The 27,298-nt window shown below is 32.6% G+C and overlaps 4 protein-coding genes across 4 annotated transcripts; all 4 read left to right on the top strand.

The window, feature by feature from the left end:
- Positions 1 to 4,723: 4,723 nt before the first annotated feature.
- Positions 4,724 to 5,682, top strand: LOC108220164 (glycine-rich protein DC9.1). The gene is made up of 2 exons (XM_017393851.2): positions 4,724 to 4,891; positions 5,144 to 5,682. The coding sequence occupies exons 1-2, from the start codon at positions 4,789 to 4,791 to the stop codon at positions 5,467 to 5,469; spliced, it is 429 nt and encodes a 142-aa protein (XP_017249340.2). The 5' UTR covers positions 4,724 to 4,788; the 3' UTR covers positions 5,470 to 5,682.
- Positions 5,683 to 9,094: 3,412 nt separating this feature from the next.
- On the top strand, positions 9,095 to 10,684 carry LOC108221878 (glycine-rich cell wall structural protein 1.8). Its single transcript, XM_017395731.1, has 2 exons — positions 9,095 to 9,243; positions 9,447 to 10,684. The coding sequence occupies exons 1-2, from the start codon at positions 9,156 to 9,158 to the stop codon at positions 10,682 to 10,684; spliced, it is 1,326 nt and encodes a 441-aa protein (XP_017251220.1). The 5' UTR covers positions 9,095 to 9,155.
- A 4,292-nt stretch (positions 10,685 to 14,976) lies between these two features.
- LOC135152989 (uncharacterized) lies at positions 14,977 to 15,750 on the top strand. The gene is made up of 2 exons (XM_064094537.1): positions 14,977 to 15,137; positions 15,206 to 15,750. The coding sequence occupies exons 1-2, from the start codon at positions 15,041 to 15,043 to the stop codon at positions 15,499 to 15,501; spliced, it is 393 nt and encodes a 130-aa protein (XP_063950607.1). The 5' UTR covers positions 14,977 to 15,040; the 3' UTR covers positions 15,502 to 15,750.
- Positions 15,751 to 19,146: 3,396 nt separating this feature from the next.
- Positions 19,147 to 19,960, top strand: LOC108221877 (uncharacterized). The gene is made up of 2 exons (XM_017395730.2): positions 19,147 to 19,340; positions 19,408 to 19,960. Exons 1-2 carry the CDS (start codon positions 19,187 to 19,189, stop codon positions 19,704 to 19,706), a joined length of 453 nt encoding a protein of 150 aa, XP_017251219.2. The 5' UTR covers positions 19,147 to 19,186; the 3' UTR covers positions 19,707 to 19,960.
- The last annotated feature ends 7,338 nt before the right edge of the window (positions 19,961 to 27,298 follow it).

Below are 27,298 nucleotides of genomic sequence, written 5' to 3'. Positions count from 1 at the left end.
CCCAATGTAAACTTTGAAAAAAGGAGTACATAAAAAATAGAACATGACTTTTTCGGAAATTATACTAGGACCACAACCACTTGATCTACCTAACATATTATATACTTATATATAATAAGCTTAAGGGAGATAATTTGGTCGCATGGTCACATGATCCAAAAACTTATCATCCGTTGGATCGTATATTGAACAAATAAATACCGTTAGATTAGAACAAAATTAACTTCTAATTCTATAAGGCAACTGATATGCATGTTTATAATTCCTTTTCTGAATCCAAAACAAATTTTGTCTTTCACATGTTTATGATTTTTTTTAATACAAGATAAATATTTCCTATCAGCTTTAACTGTAGAATCATATAAATTGCACCGTCACAAAATTATTTTTATCTAATACATTTTAAAATTAATAAGTCGGATATTTTAATTCAAAATAAATATTTTCTACCAGTTTTAATTGTAGAATCATATAAATCGCACTGTCACAAAATTATTTTTATCAAATATATTTTAAAATTAGTAAGCCAGATTTAAATCATATTATAATAATTCTTATATAAAATACATTTATAAATAAAATCTAATGGAAGTTGATGTCACATATTCTTCTCAATATATATTAAAATTTTATAGAAAAAATATACTCCCTCCGTCCCTTTTTATCTGTCCATTTTGGAAAAAAAAACACATACCAAGAAATAATTGATTGTATGAACTTTTTCATTAAATACTTCTAATTAATATTTTGAAAATGGTGGAAAACCCCTACTTTATGTCTTGAAAACATGAATTCAACCAAGTTTTAAATAAGTCAAGCCTTGAAAATTGATATTATGGAGATATATTTGAAAAACTATCATTAAATTAGTTTTGAAAGTATAAATGGACAGATAAATAGGGATAAAATTTTACTTCCAAAGTGGACAGATAAATAGAGACGAAGGGAGTAATACTTTGGCATGATACATAACAGAAAAGTAATGGTTTGATTACAATAGTTTACTTGAAGCCATTAATGAGTGTGACGGTATATTTTATACCGCATCGTCGGATGATCCAACATATGTAACCAGTTTTTTTTACAGAAACAAGTAGAACCTATATATTTTTACAATAGTTCTGACTTACAAACAAATCATAATTTCAAAATTTATTTAAATGAAAAATTTTAATTTATTATTTATAAATTAAATTCTTTCACACCACTTACAATATATTTAAAAAGTTTATAAATAATTAAAAAGTTCTCGTGCCTTGCACGGGCTATAAGCTAGTTTGATTATAAATCATACAACGAATATTTATAAAATTTCAGGAATCGGACAATTCCTGGATCGAATATAACCCGCCGCTAGTGAGGAACGGAGAGAATAGTAACTGTAATATCTCATCTAAATAGGTTATTATATTATTTTATTCAAATTCTATATTCAATTTTATACACGTAAAACTACTCTTGGGAGCTAGAGTACATTGGAGAGTGAATACATTTATCACTGTTACAATTGTTACAACAGTCTCAAAAGGTCTTTGAACTCATATTTATTTCACACCCATATAAATAATTTTAAAGAACCGCTGAACTCATAATTAAAACTCAAGCTCAATTAGTTTCAAAAAAAAAAAAAAATTCCAGCTCAATTTATTAAATTCAACTCACTCAACCCAACTTACAGTCCCCCTTAATTACACAATTGAACTTGTAATATTAGATCTCTGAATGAACCTCACGAAAAACTTTTGGTTTTTCGGACAATTAACATTGAATTAGCTGTGACAAAAAAAAAAAAAATTTGAATTAGCGATGATGATAATCGTTTAACATCCTAGCAGACAATACGTAAAATAATATAGTGTCGGCACTCTAATCACAGAAAACAAATATGCGAATATGCCATTGCGAACCGATATGATACACGAAGATTTGCTGCGTCAATGTACTCATTGGGGGAATTTTGAGCTAGTTTTTTAAACTCGGTTTCTGGATTTATAAGTTAGAAATATTTATTCGTATCGCTTGTGCAAGAAATCAACAAGTATTAATAATAAGCTGAGAATGTTAATTTTTGTTTTATTACTTACACTTCTTTTTTAAACACTTTAATCACTTATAAATCTTAACTTGTTTCTAACTTCTATTTCACTTCTTTATTTTAAACAATAAACACTTATTTTAAACTCACCCGAACGATCTCATACTCAAACGGTCTCATAGTTTTTCACTTTATATCAAATATATTATTTTAATACACTGCAAATCAACCTTTAGACTAACATAAACATATCTATTCCGAAATTTTCAGCTTTCAGTCGGTTTTTGAATTTAATGTTGCCCCATGGTTTTATGCTGACTTTAAAATTTAGATCGTTTACAAGTCTAACAATGTTCCCATGTAAGTTTGATTTAAATTATAATTTATAAATTGCAGCACAATAATTTGCTAATAATTTCTTAAAACATTAAATATCTCTAATCATTTTTTATATTTGAGAAACTACAGGAGATCAGTATTTCATAAATATTGCAATAATTATTTCTCACATTTTTAACACTAAGCCTCTTCGACATGAAGTTTATGACAGAGCTCATTTCAGCAGTTAACTTCTTAAATAATTGTAATATGCATCTGTGTCTAATTCCTATCACCTATATATTTTATTTATTTCTAATACTTTATTATATTACTTTAATACGTCAAAATAGAATAAACAGAAGTTCAATAAAAAAGAGTAATCTCCAAAATATAATATTAATTAAATTGTGACAAAAATAGCAATAATTGTTGTCTAATCCTTCTACGTGAAAGAGATTAAAAGGGGACACACAGTAGATTAAAAACGGAAAAAATGATCTATGAACAATTCAACGGGCCGGCGAACTGTACTGACTCATAAGTCAAAATAATAGAAGAAAGCCCGACTACGGAACCGGTGGACCAAATCCAAATCGAAGTAAATTTATTGAGATTTTTGCGTCGGCTGCATGCAACTTGACAATCTCGTGTTAATGAGATTTTGTACTATTTGATAATTCGAACTCGACCTCCATTGCCTGCCAACACACACCGTCTCATAAATGTCACTACCGACTTCTTTGACTTTCAAAAACCGGGATTCCAGTATTATTTGTCCAGAACCGGATCAATAATGTGGGTGTTTGTTTACCTTTAAAAGCTAGCTTCCGAGTTTATAAGTTATAAACACTTATTCGTACTGTTTGTATAAAAAATAAGAAGCACTTGTAGAAAGTTAGGAATGCTACATTTTGTTTCATAACTTCCACTTATTTTTCAAACACTTTAATCATTTATAAGTCTTAACTTGCTTCTAACTTCTATTTTACTTTTTTATTTTAAACAAGAAACATTTATTTTAAACCCACCCAAGCGCCCAATGTCAGAGTCATTTTTAAGCAAGGATATTGGGCCACCTAGGACAGTTGTATAGCGTTCACACAAATTAGTATGACTTTTTCCAAAAAAATTAACTCCCTGTATATCGTGGCGCAAAAAATAATCTCATATAAGATGTCTTTGCATGTTTATATATCTTCTTCGATCGATGTGATGATGTTGCAACAATTCAGGATACAGTTTGACATTGGTGAATTTTGAGAGTTTTGATTTAAAAATTATTATTAGAGAAAGCAAATCTTTCATAATGTTGGGGGCAAAAAAGTGATTTTCAATTTGATGGAAAGTGTCATGGATTTCAACATAAAAAATCAATAAAAATAATAACTTTTTAAATATATTTCATGATATGTTAATATAAAAGATATTAATAAAACATTTATCTGTTTAAAGACAATATAAGAATTTCAAACGTACTCAACAGCAATTATACAAGTAATAATAATTGACATTTAAAAATCTATCAAAAATAAAAAGTAATACATGAGTTGGGAGTATATGTTAAAAAGACAACTATAATAATAATAATAATAATAATATATCAAAATTGTATAAAACAATATGTAATATAAAAGTATTCAAAAAATCATTAAGCCCTCACAAAATGTTGATATTAAATATACTGATTTCTCCATGGAAAAATATTGTAAAATAAACTAAACAAATGTATATGTTTAAAGAATATTGAGAAAAATGTGATGAAATTAATTAGACATGGCAAAGTCCAAAAAGTATGGAGAGAATCTTACTATAGTTAAAGAGTTTCTTCAAAAAATCCTTCTCATCTTATCATTACGATATATTTGTGAAATATAAGTAAAATATAATGGGAGTAATGCTTATATTATTTATTTGTGAATACATTTCTATATATTTTCGCATTCTCTGAGATAAATTTGTCACTATCAACCAGTATCGGTATGCATGCATGAAAACACGATACTAGTATTCGTATCGGTATTGGTATGCATGAACCAATCTAGCAAGTAGCTGCTTAGTAATTTTGGCGAGTTATGCATGCTTGATGCCTGAACTTAAATATATAGTTTTTATATTAAATATAAATAAATTATATTTAATGAGCGGATAATATATAACTCAAAATTGAAGATCACGACACTGTGCACATAACAAAGTCGGTAACGTGATTATCAGTGCATGTTGTATGGACTATGGAGTACTTGTATGCAGTTATTGCAGCAAGCCAGCAGTCGTCCATGTATATTAAAAATATGAAAATAAATTGAATTTCATAATTATTAATTTCAGCTACAGTTATTTCCCGAGCCTATAAATAGAAACCTCACACACCTATTCTTCTCACCATTCAGCTCTTGCATCTCATTTCACAAAGCCCCAACTTGAAAGCAAATATGGGTTCTAAAATCTTTCTACTTCTTGGTCTGTCCATTGCTTTTGCTCTTCTCATTAGCTCAGAAGTTGCAGCTAGAGAGTTAGCTGAAACGGCAGCTAAGAGTAAGTCTTTTACTTAAATTGTTATATTTATTAAGGACGGTATACTCAGTGGCCGAATCAAAGTGGAGCTAGCTAATTACGATTCGGTACAGATTTTTTTAAAAATTATAAATTCTAGTTAAAGTTTAGTAAGAATTGCCCTGAAAACTTAGCTAAATATAAATTTAAACATATTGTTTTATAATCTTGGTTCCGTCACGGGTATTTAACGACTATTATATATAATAACACAAATGTAACTTCGAATTGCAGCTGAGGGCTACAATAACGGAGGCGGCTACCACAACGGAGGAGGCGGTTACAACAACGGAGGCGGCTACCACAACGGAGGAGGCGGTTACAACAACGGAGGAGGCTACCACAACGGAGGTGGCGGCTACAACAACGGAGGAGGCTACCACAACGGAGGAGGAGGTTACAACAACGGAGGAGGCCACCACAACGGAGGAGGAGGTTACAACAACGGAGGAGGCCATCACGGCGGATCATGCTACCACTACTGCCACGGAAGGTGTTGCTCTGCAGCTGAAGCAAAAGCACTTGAGGCCACAACTGCTCAAGTTAAGCCACAGAACTAGAGAGCTGCATGCAGCTTACTTGTATATAATACTACTATTCGCTACTTCTTTGGTATAATTGGTTGTAGCAGTAGTATTATTAAATAAAATGCATGTCCGATCGGATCGATAAATGTCACTTTAACCATGACATTTTGATTTTCGGTTGTCATGCTCAGCGGTGTATGTACGTAATTTCCCATAATATTGGACGTGTTTGATGTTTTCTGTGAACCTGCTTGCTTAAAGTAACGCGTAATTATCTACTTTTAAAATTATTGCAACTGAAGCAGAAGTAAATTAGTGATAATAATTAACTCATAAATTCATCCAGAGGCCAGAGCTATCTGCCTATCTCTGTGAGCTTGTTAAAGGAGAACGGTAGATACCCAGCAAAATATTCTCAAGTGATTTTCACAAATATAATTCATAACATATATGATTCATCAATTCGTTGTAATAATAATGAAATCTGTTTATGCATATCAACTATTCAATTAAAATTAATTAATGTATAAATTTGAAAACAAAATTTCGAATATCTAAAATTACTCGTTTTTCATCAATTATTTCCAAATATAGAAGTATCATACACATCTAGGACCTGAACTATAATTGGCACTCTAGTTTTTTTTTATTTTAAAAAGTATAATTGACACTCTAGTTGATTGGAGGGGACAAACACCTTTTTTAATATAAACCCATACATGCTTTCACATGGTCCATAAATTTTTTATATCCGATGACAATTTTGGGTCGCGGATCGAATTGTATTCAGAAATATATTTCAATTTCATTATAATATATGAATTATAAAATTGTGTTGATTATGTCTCACATTGCGATCCCTAACCTCTATATATTTATCATTTATATTTGCAGTGCACTATTATAAAATTACAAATTAAAATGGCAATAAAATAAACGATTGTAAGGATTTATATTCGAAGTGGAATATTAAATACACAGAGAGTAGATTTTTAACGATGGAGAAAAGAAATTGGAAAGAGATGTTAGTTTAGAGTTGAGACTCGAAGGATCGAGATTGCAAAACAGAAGATTTCAAAGCAAGTGCCAAGTGGACCTTGTGTTGCCGTTTCAGCAGGCAAATCCCCACCTATAGTAAATTATCGTTGTCAAAATCTCTCAATTGACTGCAAGTATTGCCATTTTGATTGATGTAGACGTGACAGTATCTCAATTCTCAACTTCGTTTTGGACTTATCTCAATTGTATGATTCTAAACGATAATCAAGTTAAAAAAAATATGATTCATTAAAAAAGAAATATTGACGCTTTGTTGTATATTAGAATTAGAATTAGTTTCGACTTTATCATTTTTTGGGTCAACGTGCTTGTAGAAATACAGTTTTGAAAAAAATCGAAGAAAATAATCCCTTATAATCACTTTGCCGTTGTCAAAGAAAAATAAATAAATAATAATGATAATAATAATAATAATAAATAATACGCGATTAAGTAAAGAACTTTCATTTTCTTTTGTAATAAGTTGTTTGTACCCCCAGATATGTTGTTGGACTGGACCCAAATTGCAATAAGCTAAGATAGTTTGAGTCTTTTCTTTGGCCTGGGCTTGTCAGGAAACAATGGTAAACGGTTTTCTGAAAAATAGATGTACACAACTTATTCACCTTTTTGCCAGTTCTAATTTTAAAAAAGAAAAACAAAATATTGACTCGAGAAATAAATGTATTATGCTCGTCATCATTAACTTTTGTTTATTACTCCCTCTATCTCGTTATATTGTTAACATCATTTTTCGACACACTTTTTAAGACCACTTTAAAATATAGTTTCATTATTATATTTTAAAAAAAAATTCCGAATAAAAGTTTAATGTTTAAACTTTTATTCAGAAAAAAATAAATTAATAAAAACATTATTTAACTATACTTTATAAGAATCTCAGATATGTGTAAACAGAACGGGGGGAGTAGTACATTTGCCGCCTTCAACAAACTAGCCCATAATATAAAAAATAAATCACATAGTCCAATTATTAACTTCCGCCTAACATATGCAAAGACGATGCTAGTGTAATAAAAATAAAAAAGATTTACTCACATCATTTGAATTGTACTCGGTGATTTTTTGAGCAGAAAATTCATCAATCACTTCCTCTAAATCAATGTTGAAAATGTCTTCAACAGATTAGCTACTTCTCAATGTTGATGAGTATGGAGTCTCTCAAATATTCCTCCTCCATTTTATCAAAAAAAATTATTCTTAACTAATTTCATTAGTTAAAAAAGCTCTTTCTGATACTGTAAAAACGGAGAGGATAACACAAAGACAAATTAATCTATAAATCTCAAAATGTAGTGTTCTGCCTTTTCTATATCAACTGGTCATAGACATAAATCAGAAAGATTAGACAAATTTTAAAATGTAGCATGCTTAACCACATCAATCTTGTAATGATCAAGTTGTAATGAGCAACTATATAAATATCTTTAATATTAAACAACCTGAAATAGTTAATAGCGAATGATGGACTGATGTGATATGGTCTTATGGTTGTTGGGCTGGACTGATGTTAGAGATATGGGTTGTAGAGTTGGATTATTTATATGAACAGGGCTGGTTATTGTTTGCATCCGAATTGTACGTCAATGAAGCTGTTTTTCTAAAAGATTCAAAAAACTCTACACGGCCTGAAGCCAACCTCAGCCCAAACTGCGGTACGTCTCGATAAAATATTACATACAAATATGAATATTGGAAAAAATATATAATAGTTGAATGTAAGTAACTTTCGCAACTTATATTACATTTTATTTTCCCGTTCAATAGAATAAATCTGTAATTTGGTTGAAATTTAAACTAAATATAAAATTTGGTTCAAACTAAAAATTGTCAATTATATGTGGATTGTAAGTTTTAATATGTAATCTTTCTCAACAGTTACACATAAAAATTACATCTAATTAGTTGAGATTCAAATTTAATTGCATGAATGCATTTATACCAGTTATCAGTACATTAAAGTTCTTTTCTGTAATTTGGTATAACCGTTACACTTATAAATAATATCAAAGTAGTTGAGAGCCAAATTTAATTGCATGTATGCCAGCTATATGTACATTGCAAATTTTTATCTGTAACTTACTCCAACCGTTACACTTATAGATCTTATCCTCCTAGTTGTGATCCAAATTCAATTACATACATGCATGTATGCCAGTTGTATATACATTGTGAGTCTTTATCGGTTATTTGTTCCCACTGTTACAGATACAGATACAGATCATATCTCACTATTAAATGCATCCAAGCACATGACATTTTGGATATAGTGATAATAGTTTTAATGACTGGTAAATTTTTCAAGGATCTCACGTAAGATCAATAGCAAGTTAGCGATTTGTAACGGTTTATGTTTAATGCCAATTTACGTGTCAACCTATCAATGGTAATACTCTGCATGTACAGAGACGAAATCAGTTGCTAATAAATTCTCATGCAAAAAATGCCAACGCCCAACTCCTAAGTGGATACAGTTGTAGATCAGTAGGTAGCTACTCATTAAATTACAATAGACAACCATTCATTTATTTTAAGGAGTATTCTTTTGCTATATAAAGGGGGTAGTATGGTTCGATTGAGAGCAAGTTGAACTTGCAATCCTCTTCACTACATTGATCAAATATATAGTGATTTACTCATATCCCATCTAATTGATAAAAATGAAGTTTAGGCCTCTTAACTTCCTAGCCTTTTTGCTTGTAGCGTTTCTTTTCACTGATACGTTTGTTAGTGCTGAAATATACCAGAGTAAGCACATACATATGTGCATCCATCTTATGTTATTTCATTTTATCGCTTATATCATGTTTCTTATGACTTCTGTTTGTTCAACCATGTCATGTTGTTTGTGTAATCAAGTTTACACTAATAATCTTAAAATTAAAACACGTATTTATTAGTTAATGTTATACATATATGACTTACTAATATTAAACTTTTGTTAACTGCAGTCGAAGAACTATCTGAAGCAGATATGCGTCATGTTTTAGGCCGTTATGGAGGATATGGCAATTTTGAAGACAAGTGGGGTAAAGGATATGGCCATCATCATGGAGGCGGAGGTCACAAAGGTGGACACGGTGGTCAACCAGGAGGAGGCGGATATGGCGGCCAACCTAGTGGAGGCGGAGCCCAACCAGGTGGAGATGTAGGCCAGCCTGGTGGTCCTCAACCGGGAGGTAACGTAGGCCAACCAGGTGGATATGGTGGCCAACCTAGTACCGGTGGGGCGCAACCTGGAGGATCACAACCGGGTGGTGATGTAGGCCAGCCTGGTGGCTCTCAACCCGGAGGATCACAACCGGGTGGAGATGTAGGTCAGCCTGGTGGCACTCAACCTGGAAGATCGCAACCTGGTGGAGATGTAGGTCAGCCTAGTGGCACTCAGCCAGGAAGATCACAACCTGGTGGAGATGTAGGTCAGCCTGGTGGCACTCAACCAGGTGGTTATGGTGGTCAACCAGGTACTGGTGGCGCTCAACCGGGTGGTAATATTGGACAACCTGGTGGATCGCAACCTAGTGGTAGTACAGGAAAACCTGGTTGTGATCAGTCAGGAGGATATGGTGGTCAACCCGGTTCTTGTGGCTCTCAATCAGGTGGAGATGTCGGTGGTTCTCAACCAGGTGGTGGAAGTGCTCAACCAGGTGTAGATGTAGGCCAACCTGGTGGATCGCAACCTGGTAGTGGTGTAGGTAAACCTGGTGATGATCAATCTGGAGGATATGGTGGTCAACCCAGTACCGGTGGTGCTCAACCAGGTGGAGATGTTGGTGGTTCACAACACGGAGGAGGTTGTGCGCAACCAAGTGAAAGTTGTGCCCAACCAGGTGGAGATGTAGGCCAACCAGGCAAATCTGGTCCTCAAACGGGTGGAGATGTTGGACAACCAGGTATTGGCGGTCAACCGGGTGCAGATGCGGGTGGTCAACCTGGCGGTTCACAACCTGGAGGATCACAACCGGGTGGAGATGTAGGTCAACCAAGTGGATATGGAGCTCAACCAAGTACTACTGTACCTCAACCAAGTCAATCTAGCGGATACGGTGGTCAACCAACTGGTCCTCAACCAATTCAACAAGGTGGATATGGTGGCCAATCAAGTACAGGTGGTGATGTAGGTCTGGCTAGTGGTGGTTATGGTAGTCCACCAGGTTTAGGTGGTGCTAAACCAGGCGGTGGTTATTAAATTGTTGAGATTTTAATAAATGAGTTCAAAAATTAAGGTTAAAAATGATGACATGATCAATGAAATATAGAGTTGATTTCAAAAAAACTACAATAAATATTGAGATTTAGTGCATTGAGAAATGAGAATAAAGTTGAGTTTCAAAAAAATCACAATAAATATAGAGATAAATTTGTGTTGAAAGAAGAGAGGGACATGTAATATGGGACAATTGTTTTCTTAAAATGGACTTGTAAATGGAGACGGAGGGAGTAATATAAGTCGCTAGCTAGATGAATCTAATCTAATGGCTCCTAAAATTCATCACATAAATAAAATACACTATCTCACACATGATCCTATAAAATTTCTTCCATTTTAATTTGTTTTTCCCCGTCAATCGGTGAACTTTTTTTAAATCTGACTTCACAATTTTTTTTCAATCTCTAAACGATCAAATTGCATATCACGCGTGGTATATTTGGATGTGATTCTTAACTTTTTTTTATTTTAATTTGTAGCTTATATTCTGATAAGGTTTGTACTAGCGTAAGATTTTATATACGTGCGATGGGACGTTTCATGAATAATAATATATTTTATATAGAGTCTAATAGAAAACTCCTATATATACACATAATATACATAAAATACATGAAAGTTGTGGAAATAATATATGAGAAATTTACATTCTAAACCAATTAAGTAACACAGTATAATAAATAATTAAATATCTGACATACATATAAACAAAAGTCAAAAGTCAAGATAAAAAATAGTGAAAGATGACGAAATCCTCATCTAACAATTAAAATAAATTGACTAAACACTAGATACAATAATGAGGTCGTTTGAGTGAGTTTAAAATAATTTTTTTTGCTTAAAATAAAAAAATAAGTAGAAATAGAAGCAAGTTAAGACTTATAAGTGATTAAACTGTTTGGGAAATAAGCAGAAATCCTGAAACAAAAGCTAGTCATCCTAACTTTTTTTAAGTGCTTCCTGACTTTTTACACAAACAGTACAAATAAATGCTTATAACTTATAAACTCAGAAGTCGGCTTATAATTGTCGGCCAAACACCACCAATATTACTCTGAGTTGAAGGTTCCTCTCAGAGTAACTGAAACAATTGATTGTGGATTTTAAAAGCACGATTTATTTAGAGTCCGACCGTTTTGATAAATCTAAGCAAAGTTAATAATTATTTAAAATAAAAAATTGAATTATAAGTGACAAGTCAGAATTTATGAATTATTAAAATGTTTGGATGATGTTATTTATATATTATATAAGTATTTGAATATAATAACTTATTCAAATATATTTTGTAATTTAAAGAAATAGAGTGTTATCAAACAAAGAAATAAAAAATAAGCAAAAGTTTTCAAAAATATATGTATTTTTCACACAATCAGATCAACAAAAATATAAGTAAAAAAAAAGTCTCCTTCTTGACGAAACAGGTACTCAGCGATCTACTTTACGATCCACATATTGATCTACTCTTCGATTGGTAACTGATATTCGAGGAGGAAGTTAATTAATGAGACAATATTACTAATAAAATAGTAGCGCGCATTTTCTTATAACTTCTGAAAACAAATTTCAACTCAACCCTATCTCTAAATCTCTAAATTTATTGATGCTTATTAAATTTTCATATAAAACGATCGAACTGATCACACAAATAACAGAAAAAAGGATAGGAACAATAATTTCATTTTTTTTTTTTTTTTTTTTTTTTGAAAATGAGAATAAATCTCAACAATATGAATCAGCAGTTCACCGTGATAATTCTTTCATTCAAGAAAGCTTATTATCTAACCGTCGGACATGCAAGATGACCGGGGAAATTTAGACAATAAAACTTTAATGTCCGAAAAGAAAAACCCGTCTTCTTCCAAGAATCCTGAGAATAAAAGATAGAAAACAAGAATAATATAAGTCGACATATATAACACATTATATATATTATAAAAATAAAAGATAATATATCCAATAGTTAATTAATATTAAAATCACGTGTATATTGCATGAGCTGATCAAAAAATTCTCACAATTATGATAACTCATAATTGAGACAATTAAGCTCTTAATTAAGGTACAATTAATAAAATATTAACGCCCTTAATTAAGACACAATTAACGTCCTCAATTAAGGCCAATTAACACCTCAAATAAGGCACAATTAACTCCATCAATTATGGAGCACAAATTACGCCCTCAATTAAGAGGCACCATTAACGCCTTCATTAAGGCACAGTGAAGCGCCTTCCTTTTTGAAACCGGATCGCATGCTGATCCCGGAACTACCGTCGCCATCGTCACACTCGGCCACCAAAATGGTATATAGATTTAAATGCATTCATTTACAAGATTCAAAATTCAAATAACCCATAAATGGTACAAATGGACAAACAAACCTACTTAATGCAGTTGACTTCCTCTTAGTCTTGCTTACCTGAGATGATGTGTCATATATACATGTAGTCGGAAAATATATTCAATGTGAATATGTCCGTATATTAATAACCAGATAAATTTTAGCTTACAAATTTAAACAATAAATAAATGTTTTATAAATAAATTATATATACATGAGTCGCAATGTTTTGTATCGATGTCATGCGGTGAACAATCCTAATTTGAAACGGATCACATTTTATTACGGAAAACGTGGTACTTTCGAGTGTGACACCTTTTTGTAATCGGCATACAAGAACGACCGATTTCTTTAAAACTGGAAAATTAAGGCCATAAAAATAAATGAAAATCATTAAAATATTACATAAAAATACTACTTCTCAGAGAGTCAGAATTAGTATATCCTCCCGCAAATATTTAATTAGTACATTTCGAAGTTCAAAAACAAAGATCTATATCCCAAACCTGAACACCTCAAGAAGAAACTCAAGATCTCAAATAACAATTATGTGTGTTCTGATTATCTCGGAGAAACAAGAAATGATTTAGTCGATGACTGATTCGATTTAATTTTTATTTAAAGTTGTATTATCGTTTAATTGTCTGTGTTGTATTTATTATTTCATGTTTTTAATTTTCACGTATTTTGAAATTTTAATTTATAATTAGTCAACGTTTCAATTATATTCTAATCTTAATTAACGTGTCTTTAATAACTTTAACAAAATCATCAAAAAATAAAAATAATAATATTTTAATATTAAAAAAATTTAGATCAGTGAATAGTAGTGATCCAAATTTGAACTAGTATTAATCAATGATTTAAATCTGGATCATATTATAGTCCACGGTGGGAGTGGTCTACGACAAAACTGTCCCAAATTTAAATGTTTTGATCACACCTTGGATATGCTCTGAATATTTTTTCGGATATTTCACCTATAGATACATTTTACAATATTACCAAACCACACCACACGATTGATTTTTCAAAGGAGTGCCAAATTTATACGACTTGCAAAAAAGAGCAGACGACATAAAGCTCAGAAATAGTCGATGCTTGTTTAGAACAGATGTGAGAGTGCCGAACTGCCTGTGACAAATACTGACAAATATTATATATACTGACATGAAAGAGTATCATGGATTCATGGTTGTGAAAATCGAGAATCAAATTAATAGATGAAGACGCTAATTACAGATTAATTAGATGATCAAAAATTTCAATTAATCGAATTAAAAATTAGATATTTTATAATATTATAACAATATTTGATATATTGACGTCGTATACTGTATAACATATAACTTAAAAAAGTGTATATTAGTTAATCGAAATTTTAAATATCGAATCAGGGAACTATCTTAGAGCAACTCCAGCAGATTAGCTATATCATGTCCTAAGCTAAAATTTTGAGGAATATGAACTCATAAATAAGTAATCTCTTACCCATTTCTCATTTGTTTTTTAATGATTAAATATTCAACTCTCACTTTATGGACACTCTTTTCCATATTTTTCTTATTATCTTTTGGTGAAAGAATTTGAATTTAATACTATAATAATAATATGGAACACAAATAAAGATTATTGTTGGAGTTGTCAATCATTATAGGATCTTTATTTTTTATAATTTGAATTGTTTATTATATATTTAGGGAACCTAGTTGGGATACTGTTGGAGATGCTCTAACTTAAAGATTAATAAGGATTATGCGACCGAATGGGAAATTTTTATAATCGCGACACATAATTATTAGTCCGCTAAGCTCTTTAATGCTGAGATAGATTTACTTGTTTCCATTTACCAAGTTACTTCGTCGTGGACTGTTTCTTCTGTCAGTTCTCAGTAGCTTCCCCTCCTATAAATAGGACACAACAAAAAGCCTAATAGCACAAACAAATATCCCTATTACATAAACCAAGTTTTTTTTTCATAATATCTCACCATGAAGCTCAACACTTTTCTTCTTCTTGGGCTCCTCTTGTCCCTTGTTCTTCTCGTCTCTTCCAATGCGCTAGAGACGCCGAAAGATGAGAATAAAGGTAAAATGGTCGTTATTTCAAATTATTTACGTTTCGATTTTTTAAAATTTTATATTTTGATTATGCAGAGGACGAAGCTGTTAGACCAGATCAATTTGGTGGACGCGGTTACGGTGGTTACCGTGGTTATGGTGGCTATGGTGGCTATAGAGGCGGTTATGGCGGCTATGGTGGCTATAGAGGCGGTTATGGTGGCTATAGAGGCGGTTATGGTGGCTTTGGTGGCTATAGAGGCGGTTATGGCGGCTTTGGAGGCGGCAGAGGCGGTTATGGCGGCTTTGGAGGCGGTTACGGCGGCCCCGGTTACGGAGGCGGCGGTTATGGAGGCAGGGGAGTTTCCGGAGGTGGTGAAGCCAACCCTTGATCAACTGTGCCGATATAAATGTACACCATGCATGTAGCTTGAAAATACCTAAATAAATACGTGCATGGAAACTGAGTATGCAATAAGTTATAAGAGTGAGCTGACAATAGTTTGTGTCTCTGTCGATGGAAACTATTATGTTACATGCGTATGCTGCACTTGCGTGCATGTACTTGGTGCAGATACTCATGGTGCATCGACGTATCTGGATGTTTTATATTATGAAATAACTTCGCGTGTTTATATTATCGACTGCTTTTAATTGTTCGGTGCTTGCATGTTTCTTTCACTATTGATCTAGTACGTACTATAATCGGTAGAATAAGATTTCCGGCTGTTTCATGAAGATAAAACCACCTGTACCGGCAACAGTGACGGAGCCTGGAAAAATTTTTAGAGGGGGCCGGAATGTAAATGTCATTTAAATTTAAAAAAAATCATATATTAGCATCAGTGATAAAAGTCCATTTATTTTAGATTTTTGTAAAAAAGCTTAATCATTTTATTAAGAAACTTTAATTATTTAACTATCAAAGCCATCTAGGACAAAGATTTGAAAGAACGAGCTGCAAACAGGGAGACTCATAGACGCGACAAAGAAAGTAAAAAGATATTGTCAGTCTATATTATTAAAATTTATAACAAATGATATAATTTTATTTTATAAATTAAATAAATATAAATAATATAGTATTATATGTAATGTTACATTTGCAAAATTGGATACAAAATGATATGATAATTAAAGTGATTATTTTAGTTGGTGCCATTTATACATATAATCATTCCTTATAATCAAAACTTAACACACATCACAAATTTTTTTTTACCAAATTTTATGAATAAAATATTTTTCTAATACTATATAAGTAAAAAAAATCAAAAATCTAGGAGGGGCCCGGGCACCCTCCAGCCCCCCCTCCCCTCCGTCTCTGACCGGCAACATGCAAGTGAAAACAGTGGGGTGTCTCGAGTGATTGGATAGTAACACTTAAGACTATAATTAAGGTAAAGTATTTTATTTAATAATATTAATATATGAACATGAACTTATTTTTATCAAAACTTGACGCATGATATTGTAATATTTTACACCCAATTTCATAAACAATTTTTTTTCATATTAATGAAAAATTGATCTTGAATTTCGACTAAATTTTAAAATTAAACCATTATTGTCCCAACCACTTACATATTAAATTCAATTGGATAAATACAGCTTTTGCGATTTGATACATACACCCAGAATCAAGAAATCAGAAAAATCAAAATATAAAGAAACACACAATTTATTGGCACTGCACTGCACGTTTATAAACGTGTCGAATTATCCTGCATGTACTTAATATTATTTGTATTTAGCTGGACGTAACGGAGTTATTTTGCCTAATTGAGAAACAAGCACTGCCTTTTCGAATCTAATCACAGAACTGGTTAGTCGGAGACCAATTTGAGGATTCGAGGACGGCTGCGGTTTATTTCTGTCAGATTTCCCGGAAGAATATATTTTGTAATTACAGTTATTATAACTAAATTAAACATCCTCGATTGATACACTCGCATTTCCATTGCAAATAATTTTTAATTAAAATATAATAAGTTATATAATAAATAAAAAATATAAAAATATATAAAATTTTGTTCACTCGAATTTCACATTACCATTGCCTAAAATTAAAATTGAGTGGGTTATATTTGGCCAAACTCTAGAGACCTATAACAATATTTCACATCATCTATTTTAATATTAAAATGATATATTTTATTTATAATAATTTAAAAATAATAACAACATATTATTTTTAAAATATGACCGATCAATATAGTCAGTATTACTGAAATAAAATATCTCACGGATTCGGCAAATTAGTGAAATATTTTACAGATCCAATTTAGCCAACTATTTTTAAATAACAACATTGAAAATGCTTTCAGGATTATTTTTTCTACATTTCTTGCTTTTAAAAGATTTATTTATGTATTTAAAAAAGGGTTTATTTTATGTCTTTTGTTGTCCGCTGGTTGATAGACAATTTGATGAGTCAATAACTAATCGATTTAACAATAAATTGAATCCGATGTTGTGAGTTTTAAATTATATCGATCATGATCTTTATACGAAACGAGCTAGAATTGCTAATTGTGGATATGATTAAAAATCTATTTAAACGATTCTCTAACTAGACATGCATCAGATACAATCCGAACCCTATTTGAGTTCGTTTGGGCTTTATGACTTAACGTTGAGAGTCTAAAATATTTGTTTCTGTAATTTTTTGATGTATTAACGACTTATGTGGCTTTAATTCATTTTCTTTGACTTATTTCTAGTTTTTTTAAACTGACTTGTGATGTATCATACAAATAAATATCTTTTTATCAAAAATAATTTAAAGACCGGGTTTTAAGCCAGGCAAACGGGCCGGGCCTGTGCTTTCTTAAAATTCGAAATCTTGGAAATAATCAGTTTTAAATTAATTAATAAATTATAACTATAAATCTATAATGGAAGAAGTCATGGGCCTCTCTAGACTTATCACACAAATAAATACGAACAGCTTGCGGACTATCTTTCAGTTACAGATATATGGAGCTATTCGTAACAAACCTGTGAAAATTTTAGCTCATGCTAAAGTTGACTTCGTCTTATGTATTCTAGCTGAGGTGCATGGTATTAAATGTGAATTTATCCACAAATTTATTCTCGTGAAGAAAACGATGAAAGTTATCAATAGGCTTGTTTAATTACGACCGATCTGTACGTATCAAGATTTCGTGTTCAAGTCATCTGAACAGAATCACGGATTACCATTTAAACTTAGTTAGTTGTATGTGAAAAGATTGACTGTATCAAATCTGACTAATTAAATGGCAATCTTCTCGATCTATTCGTCCGTTTTGCAAGTAAATTCATTTGGTAGATATTATGCACAATCTTCTTTATCAAAAATTATCGGCGTCTCTTCTTTTCTAATTTTTTTTATCCCATGTTCAGCAGTATAAAAGTGGTTTGGTACCGAGAATGATCATGATGATATATGGGCAAGACTTATGGTTATGGGTCCAAAAATTTAACACTCTAAATTTCAGAATATCATCGTTATAAATTTAAAAAAGATAAATATGCGGCATATATTTGAATTAGGTCTCTTTGAATACGGTGAATATTGGGATTTCCTATAGTGTAGTGTTTCATGCATAAATTGGATATAAAATTTTTGTATAAAATAACATGATAATTTAGATCAAATATTTTAATTGGTGCAATTAATACATATACGGGTCTATTCCAATTGAAATTTAACAGATGTCATTTATGAAACAGTTCGTATCCAATTTTATATATACATGAAATGTTTCTTTTTCAGAACAATCCAAACCAAACATGTGATTTAATCTAAATTCAAAATTTCAAATAAAATTTAAGTTAGTAATAACCGAAGACGCGCCAAGACTAGCAGATTTGCAATAAGTACCTGCAGATTGGCTCCAGTAGTACTTGAGTCCTTCCCTATATCATCTCACCGTAAATTTAGTTAGACAAGCACATAAATGCTGAAATCATATTACTTACGTAGATATTAAGTTTATTTTAAAATGATAGTCTTGGACTGTTTCTTCACTCAATCAGTTCCAGTACTCCTCTTGTGCTGTATAAATAGGACGCAAGAGGAAGCCTGATAGCATGCACAAAAATCTTTCTATTTTTCATAATCCAAGTTTTTCTTCCTCATATCTCAAAATGAAGCTCAACACTTTCCTTCTCCTTGGACTCCTCTTGTCCCTTGTTCTTCTCGTCTCTTCCAATGAGCCAGAGACGCCGAAAGATGAGAACAAAGGTAAATAGGTCGCTTTTACAAATTATTTACGTAGGATTTTTTAATAAATTATATTTTCATTATGCAGAGGACGAAGCTGCTAGACCAGATCAATATGGTGGAGGCGGTTATGGTGGCCCTGGCGGCTATGGAGGCAGGGGTGGCTTTGGTGGAGGGCCTGGAGGCGGTTTCGGTGGCGGCGGTTTCGGTGGAGGCGGTTTCGGTGGAGGAGGTTATGGAGGCAGGGGAGGTTTCGGAGGTGGATTCGGAGGGCGATGCAGATGGGGATGTTGCGGAGGCCGATTCTACGGAGGAGGCTGCAGATTCTGCTGTCGCGGCCCCTTTGAAGCACAAGCTTACGGGGAAGTTGATGAAGCCAGCCCTTGAGCAACTGTACCGATATATAATAAATGTACACCATGCATGTAGCTTGAAAATACCTAAATAAATACGTGCATGGAAACTGAGTATGAAATAAGAGTGAGCTGACAATATGTTTGTGTTTCTGTCGACACAACCATCTAATATGTTACATATGTATGCTGCACTTGCGTGCATGTACTTAGCGCAGATACTTATGGTACCTCGCCGTTTGTACCGGAGAATGTTTTATATTATGAAATAACTACGTGTGTTCTTCATTTTTCCTAGCCGTCGTGGGTGGCTTCCATCGGTTTTCATCGGTGGAAAGCCCCAAATCAGTTATTTTTTTTGTTTTGCTCTTGTTTTTGAATAATACTCCTCCCCGGGTAAGGATTTCTATCTTTCAAGATTGTATCTTTATTTGATAAAATCTTTTTTGGGTGAGTTTTGTTCCCAATTTATTTGGGTTTTGTTTATTCTCTCTTTGTGAGAGCTAGGTGTGTTTTGGTGTGATTGAATGTCCAGGATGTTAGATCTGCCAGATTTTCAAGGGATTGATTCAGTAGTAAAGATTTATATGGGAGTGCAGTTACGATCGATAGCTCAAACGAGTTTTAATGGAGACTATATGTGTATATATCAATTTCAACAAATCGCTTGATAACTAAAAAACCCTATTCTCTCTTTTCTCTCCATTCTTGAAGTAGCCGCCGCCTCTATAATCTGAGGGGCTTCCATCGGCTTTTACCGGTGGAAAGCCCCAATCTTTTCTTGTTTTTAGCGGTCTTTGTTCATCTTTTGCTTTTGTCAATAAGTTCCCAATTTATTTGGGTTTTGTTTGGTCTCTCCTTGTGTGAGAGTTTGATTTTATTTTCTTTAGTGTTCGTCATGTCCGGGATTCTAGATCTGCACGATTTTGATTGTGTTGATTTTCATGGTGTTGATTCGGTACGTAATGAAGGTTATTATGGTGATACATCTATGGTCGATTGCTCAAAACAACAGTTGGAGGATGACAATATGTATATATCTCTTCAAAAAATCGTTTGATTGCCTATCCAAGATGGAAGGATTCAACAACGATATTATTATGCGTTTGTTCAATTTCGATCATGTATGTAGATGCCGTATGGCTTTTTATTATTGAATTATTTTCCTTATTCAAAAAAAAAAAAAAAAAAAAAAAAAAAACAAATCGCTTGATTGTGTCTTTATAAATACTAGATTAATCAGCGATATGATTTGTTTTATGTTTGTTCGACTCGATTGTTCATGTAGATGCCGTATGATTTTCCATTATTGAATTAATTTCTTTTTTTCAAAAAAAGAAAACTACGCGTGTTTATACAGTATTATCGACTGCTTTTGTTTGGTAATTACGATTGGTCGAATAACATTTCTGGCCGTATGAGAAAGATAAGACTACCTGTACTGGCAACATGAAAACAATACAAATCCAGATTACCGCAGCAAAATACAGATCATGGAGCACACTATATTATGCAAACAAAACTTAAATATTATTGGCTGTAATTCGAAAATCAATACTCAATAACTTCTAGTTAATATCAATAAAGAAATTGATTTTGAATTTCGACTAAATTTTAAAACTGAACTATTATTGTCCCATCCACCATTGTTCATAGCGATGGATTCATATTAAAATAAAATAGATACAAACAGTTTTTGCGAGTTGATACATACGAACGAAGATATCAGAAAAATTAAAGGACACAAAAACGCTCAATTTTATTAATTCGCACTGCACTGTAAGTTTATTAACGGTGTCGAATTATTCTACATGTAATATTATTCGTATTTAGCCGGAGTTATTTTGCCTAGTTGACAAACAAGCACTTCTTTTTCGAATTAAAATACAGAACAGCTGATTAATTTCGTTAATCGACCAATTTGAGGATTCGAGCACGGATAACCTTTATTCAGGCCAGTTTCTTTTTGTACTTTGGTTAGAATTTTCACCTGCACTTCTTGCTTTTAGAGTTTTATCGAGAGTTATTTCATATATTACTTAACGTAAAACACATGAAGGATTTGTTTATATCTTTTGTTGTTCACAGCTCGGTATATAGATAATTTGATAGATTAATAACTAATCAATTAGTATATATAGAATATTGGATCAGATTTTATGACGATACTGATCATGGTCCTCACACTAAGCTGAAATTGTTGATTATGGATCAGATGTCGGAAAATTACTAATTATATATCACCCTTCAATTATTTGAATTATTAAAAGTAATATTTTCTTGTATAATATGGAAGATGTGAATGAGTTAAATTACTTATTTTTGGATCTATTAGAAAATTATATATTCATGAACTGTGAAAGTTGTTTCATCAGAAATTGTGTTATTATTTCGACTCATATTACTTGAAAGAATATCAAGAAATAAATTTTTGAAACATAAATGAGATCAAAGTAGCTATGTTAAGCGTTCAAAATTTTAAGATATAATTCTAATAATTGTGTTTGAGTGAATTGAAAAATTGAAATGAGATTGATATGTATTTTGGAAAAATCTATTATGAACGCTTCTCTAGCTAGACATGCATCAGATACGATACTATACGACCCCTACTGATTAGATACAATGTACTTCCTTATAATTCGAAAATTTTGAAAATTATTTGTTTTTCGGTTTATAAATTATTTACAACAATAATGGAAGTCAAATGGGCCTCTCTGGACTGATCATACAAATAAATACGAACAGCTTCCGGACTCTATCTTTTAGTTACAGATATATGAGCTATTCGTAACAAACCGGTGAAACAACCTAGCTCATGCAACAGTTGACTTCGTTTTATGTATTCTAGCTGAGGTCCATGGTATTAAATGTGAATTTATCCACAAATTCATACCCGGATAATATTTCTTAAATCAATATAGCAATATGTATGAAAAATTATTTTCGTGAACCCGAAGAAAACGAGGTAAGTCATCAATAAAATTGTGTTTGTGAACTTGCAGTATATTTAAAATGACATGTAAATATGAGTACTGGAATTTCAAATAAAATACAAATCCAATTATATGATGAACATGTGATTTGATTAAATTCAGAAGTTCAAATAAAATTTGAGTTAATAAGATGCGGTAAGTACCTGCAGCTAGATTGGCTCCAGCCTCCAGTAGTTCAGTCGTCCTTCCCTATATCAGCTTACTGAGAGAGTGTTATATCAGTTTTGGAAAATGCATAAAAGTCCAAGAAATCGTAAATTTAGTTAGACAAGCAATTAAATGCTGAAATCATACGTATAAATAGATATTAAGTTTATTTTAAAATGATTTTGTCCAGGACTGTTTCTTCACTCACTTAGTTCCAGGACTCCTCTTGTGCTGTATAAATAGAACGTAATTTCGAAGACCAATAGCACACTCATCCTTTCTGGAGCCAAAAATTTTAATCTGAATCTTGTAATATTTTCCAAATTAGGTTGAAAATGAAGCTACACACTTTTCTTATGCTTGGACTTCTCCTGTCTCTTGCTCTTCTCTTCTCCTGCAACGCGGTCGAAACACCTAAAGATGAGACCAAAGGTTGGTATTAACCATATAAGTTTGTTTTGTAGGTGTATAGTAACTGTACTATGTGATTATTTAGTTTAGAATTCATATATATGTTGATCATGCAGGGGATCATGAAGCTGCTAAACCAGACCAATACGGATATGATCCAGGATACGGATATGGCCCGGGTTATGGCTATGGACCGGGTTATGGTTATGGCCCAGGTTATGGGTGGGGTGGTGGTTGGAGAAGAGGACGCTGCTGGTGGGGATGCTGCGGCGGGAGGTTCTGGGGAGGAGGATGTAGGTTCTGCTGCCGTGGCCCTCAAGAAGCCAAAGCCTATAACATGATGATGGCGAACGCTGATGAAGCTACCCCTTAATTAAGTGCATGCCAATATATATATATATAACGTGAATACCATGCATGTGTATGGAGATACCTAAATAATTGTGTGCATGGGGCTGTAAGAAATAAGAGTGAGGTGCATCATGGATGCACTTACGCAGGTAAATATCCATGTTGTCTCGGCGTTAAGTTTATATTATGTGTAATAAGAGCGCTCTAATATATAAGTTCGGTTTGTACAATCTTGTTTATCGGATGTTACGTTCAGATATAATATAATTCTCCAAATATCGATTGAAAGAAACAGTAAAGTCTGATGAGACAGTCAAGTTTATGACTTGCAATTCAGCTTCCCGGTGGCTCACAAAATATAAATTTGTTCGAACATAAAGAGAAAAGTAAAAAAGCGTAGTTGACTGTTGAGGATTGTTTGACTAATATTGTTTGCCTAGAAATAAAGATTTATTTTTACAAAAAAGTATATAAAATTATATATTTTGTGAAATGAATTCTTATTTTTATCAAATAACGTATATAAGACATCTTTTTAATATCTATAGTAAGAAAATTATAAAAAAAAAATATATTCTTAAAAAAATTAGAATTTCTTCTTTTAAAGTAGAGTTGGCAAACAGACCCTTGCAGGTCACCTCCGGGTCCGTGACTCCGTGTATATCTTTTTGTGGGCTTCGTTCATACCTGTATATCCCAGCTTCTCAATATCTTCAAGCCCAGCCCATATATGCAATAGCTGCTTCAGTGCTCGAGAGTGGTCACGTTGAAAATCTACACAGTAAATGTGCACAGTTAACATGAAATGCTCCTATAAAAAAATGAAGGTGTTCAACATTGACCGCTTCGGTTGGAGATCTGTTCATACAGTACTTGATTCTTCCCACATTAATCGATATATTGAATGACATTGAACTCAAATTTAGTGCCTGTTAAATGTCTGCTGTGTTTTACTACTCCTTCGGTAATGTTTTTTTTTCATAATTGTATTTAATTGAACATATATAAATAGTTTACACCCCGAACTCTAATATGACACACACAAAAAAAAATCTAATAACAACATCATCATATTTAAACAATGTAGCAAAGTATATTTCTAAGTGCAAATGTTGAGTGATTAGTCACTAATTGAGTAATTGCAGTAGCTTAGCTCGTATACGAAGAGAAGGGTCACGGAAGATGAAAATTCTAATTAATCAACACGAACACGGCTCTTAAAAAACAGAAAAATAAAAATAAAAAAAAAGGAGGGGGAGACAACGACATTAATATTCCCTATAACAACTCTACTCGTCCTGCTCTCCTACGTTGGGATCATAAACATGTTTAGTTTTAATTAATAGAGATGCGTCCTAACCGGCTTTGACCGGCCGCTGCCTGTGGATTCAAGTGTGCAATTACACCTTGTTGAGGAATCATGTCGGACTCCTTAACCACCCCACAACCTTTTTCATTCTTGTCACATTTCGGATCTTAAATATTGACGACTTCGTTTCACCCTGCTCAATGCTCATGCTTTCCTTTCATTTTTGGTATCAGTTGCCAGTTGGGGCATGTTTCATTTCTTGTTTCAAACTTGACCAAGTTTACGATCAAACATTAGCGGTAAACAAAATTGCACTATTTGGAGATCGTGCTAAAATTTAAAACGGATTTTCCAGTATGCAGTGTGTGATGTGTGCACAGACTAACAACTACTCTTTATATTTTAAATTTTAAGTTGTTTGATTTTTTGGTATTTACTCTTAAGTTTTTTGACCGTTTGGTTAAAATCATTATTTTTAGAATTTTTTTAAAACATATGATTAATATTATAATTCAAAGAAAAGAAATTTAAAAATTACTCCCTCTGTCCCTCTCATTTCTTTACAGTTATTATTTTGGGATGTCCCTCTCATTTCTTTACGTTACTATAAATAGCAAGTTTTTCTCATCATTACACCCACTATCTTCCCCCACTATCTCATATTTAACAATAAAAACTACTATTACACCCACTACTTTCCTCCACTATCTCAAATCTATTATTAAATATTGATAGGTCCCACCACTTTACCCACTTTTCATCTAACTTTACTCATTTTCCATACATTGTCTTGGTCTCCGTGTCCCCTTCCAATGTAAACAATTGAGGGGGACGGAGGGAGTATAACTTATGAGATATTTTATTAATTTCCGACCAACCGGTATTTGAGTTTCCCCTCTTTTCCGTCCCTGGACTGTTCACTGTTGTCAGATTTTCGTATAAAATTTTAACCTAACTCCTCGTCTTCGATCGGTGCCACATTTGTCCATATTGATGCCTTACTTTCATGTTTCTGCTTTTGATCAAATATAGGTTTAAAGAAAAACATTTTACTACTACTCTACTTTATATCCTGTCGTCTTGATAATAATGCTTTCTCATTGCAGCAGCAAGTACCCAAACCTTTACCTACTGCAGTACGCACAGGATTACTCCAATCAAAAGATGCTCACGAACAACAGAGATTAACCATTCAAACACGTGTGATGAATTTAATCGCATTTAATTTCCCTTCAAGTCAACAATTACGGATCACTTACCTTTGCATGAGCGCGACCCCGCAATTAATTATACCATAATCATCTGCAAATAGATTACTCCCTCCGTCCCAATCAATTCTATACAGTTTCCTTTTTAGGATGTCCCATCATTTCTATACATTCTCAAAATAGCAACTTTTTATAATATAAAACACTACTACACCCACTACATTCTCCCACTATCTTCATTTATAATAATAAAAACACTATTACACCCACTACTTAGGGCCGGTCCTGAGATTTCGTTGGCCTAATGTGAAAATTTTTTTATGGACCTTTTATACAAGACTACTAAAATGAATATTGAAAAAAATTCCAAGCAACTTGAAATTAGATATATTAAAACAGATGATATCTTCTAAACACAAAATTAGTTACTATAATTTTGGGATAATATATAAACAACTAAATTTAAAAATTGTAATTGCCTTTGTTTCCGTGAGAATTGAAGTCCTAAATTAGAACTTGAAACTTTGAAAGTTAATTATATAATTGAATTGATCGTATGGTGGAGCATGGTGCAGCAGTTAACATGGCCTGTGCTGTGCGTTAAGTTTTATCAGGGGAAAAAAGCTTCTAAATTACAGGTATAGAGTTATAGATGTGTAGTACTCCCTCCGTCACGGTAGATTATATACGTTTGGGTTGGACACGGAGATCAAGAAAAAGTGTAAAAAATAAGTAAATTGAGATGAAAAGTGAGTAAAATGGTGGGACCCATTTATATTTAATGATAGATTTGAGATAGTGAGGTAAAATAGTGGGTGTAATAGTGTTTATATTATTATAGAATGGAGATAGTAGAAGAATGTAGTGGGTGTAGTAGTGTTTTATATTATAAAAAATTACTATATTTGGAATGTATAGAAATGATGGGACGTTCCAAAAAGGAAACTGTATAGAAATGAGTGGGACGGAGGGAGTAACATATACACCAGACTTAAAAAGGTTTGGGCCCCTAATCCAATGCCCAATGGGTCCAGTGCTGGAGCACTGGTTGCACTGGTCAAGGGCCGGCACTGCCACTACCTTACTCCACTATCCCAAATTTATTATTAAAAAATATGTGGGTCCCATCACTTTACCCACTTTCCATCTAACTTTACCCATTTCTTACACTTTTTCTTGATCTCCGTGTCCGATCCCAATGTAT

Source organism: Daucus carota, chromosome 5 (assembly GCF_001625215.2).
Source record: "Daucus carota subsp. sativus chromosome 5, DH1 v3.0, whole genome shotgun sequence".
Taxonomy (NCBI): domain Eukaryota; kingdom Viridiplantae; phylum Streptophyta; class Magnoliopsida; order Apiales; family Apiaceae; genus Daucus; species Daucus carota.
Note: the sequence above shows the minus strand (reverse complement) of the source record. Positions and strands in the feature narration are given on the sequence as shown.

Bases quoted from the DNA above. Each gene is read 5' to 3' on its own strand.
- LOC108221877 (XM_017395730.2), top strand. From the start codon at position 19,187: ATGCACAAAAATCTTTCTATTTTTCATAATCCAAGTTTTTCTTCCTCA. The intron at 19,341-19,407 runs GTAAATAGGTCG...TTCATTATGCAG, and splicing joins GCCGAAAGATGAGAACAAAG to AGGACGAAGCTGCTAGACCA.
- LOC108220164 (XM_017393851.2), top strand. From the start codon at position 4,789: ATGGGTTCTAAAATCTTTCTACTTCTTGGTCTGTCCATTGCTTTTGCT. The intron at 4,892-5,143 runs GTAAGTCTTTTA...TTCGAATTGCAG, and splicing joins AGCTGAAACGGCAGCTAAGA to CTGAGGGCTACAATAACGGA.
- LOC108221878 (XM_017395731.1), top strand. From the start codon at position 9,156: ATGAAGTTTAGGCCTCTTAACTTCCTAGCCTTTTTGCTTGTAGCGTTT. The intron at 9,244-9,446 runs GTAAGCACATAC...TGTTAACTGCAG, and splicing joins TAGTGCTGAAATATACCAGA to TCGAAGAACTATCTGAAGCA.
- LOC135152989 (XM_064094537.1), top strand. From the start codon at position 15,041: ATGAAGCTCAACACTTTTCTTCTTCTTGGGCTCCTCTTGTCCCTTGTT. The intron at 15,138-15,205 runs GTAAAATGGTCG...TTGATTATGCAG, and splicing joins GCCGAAAGATGAGAATAAAG to AGGACGAAGCTGTTAGACCA.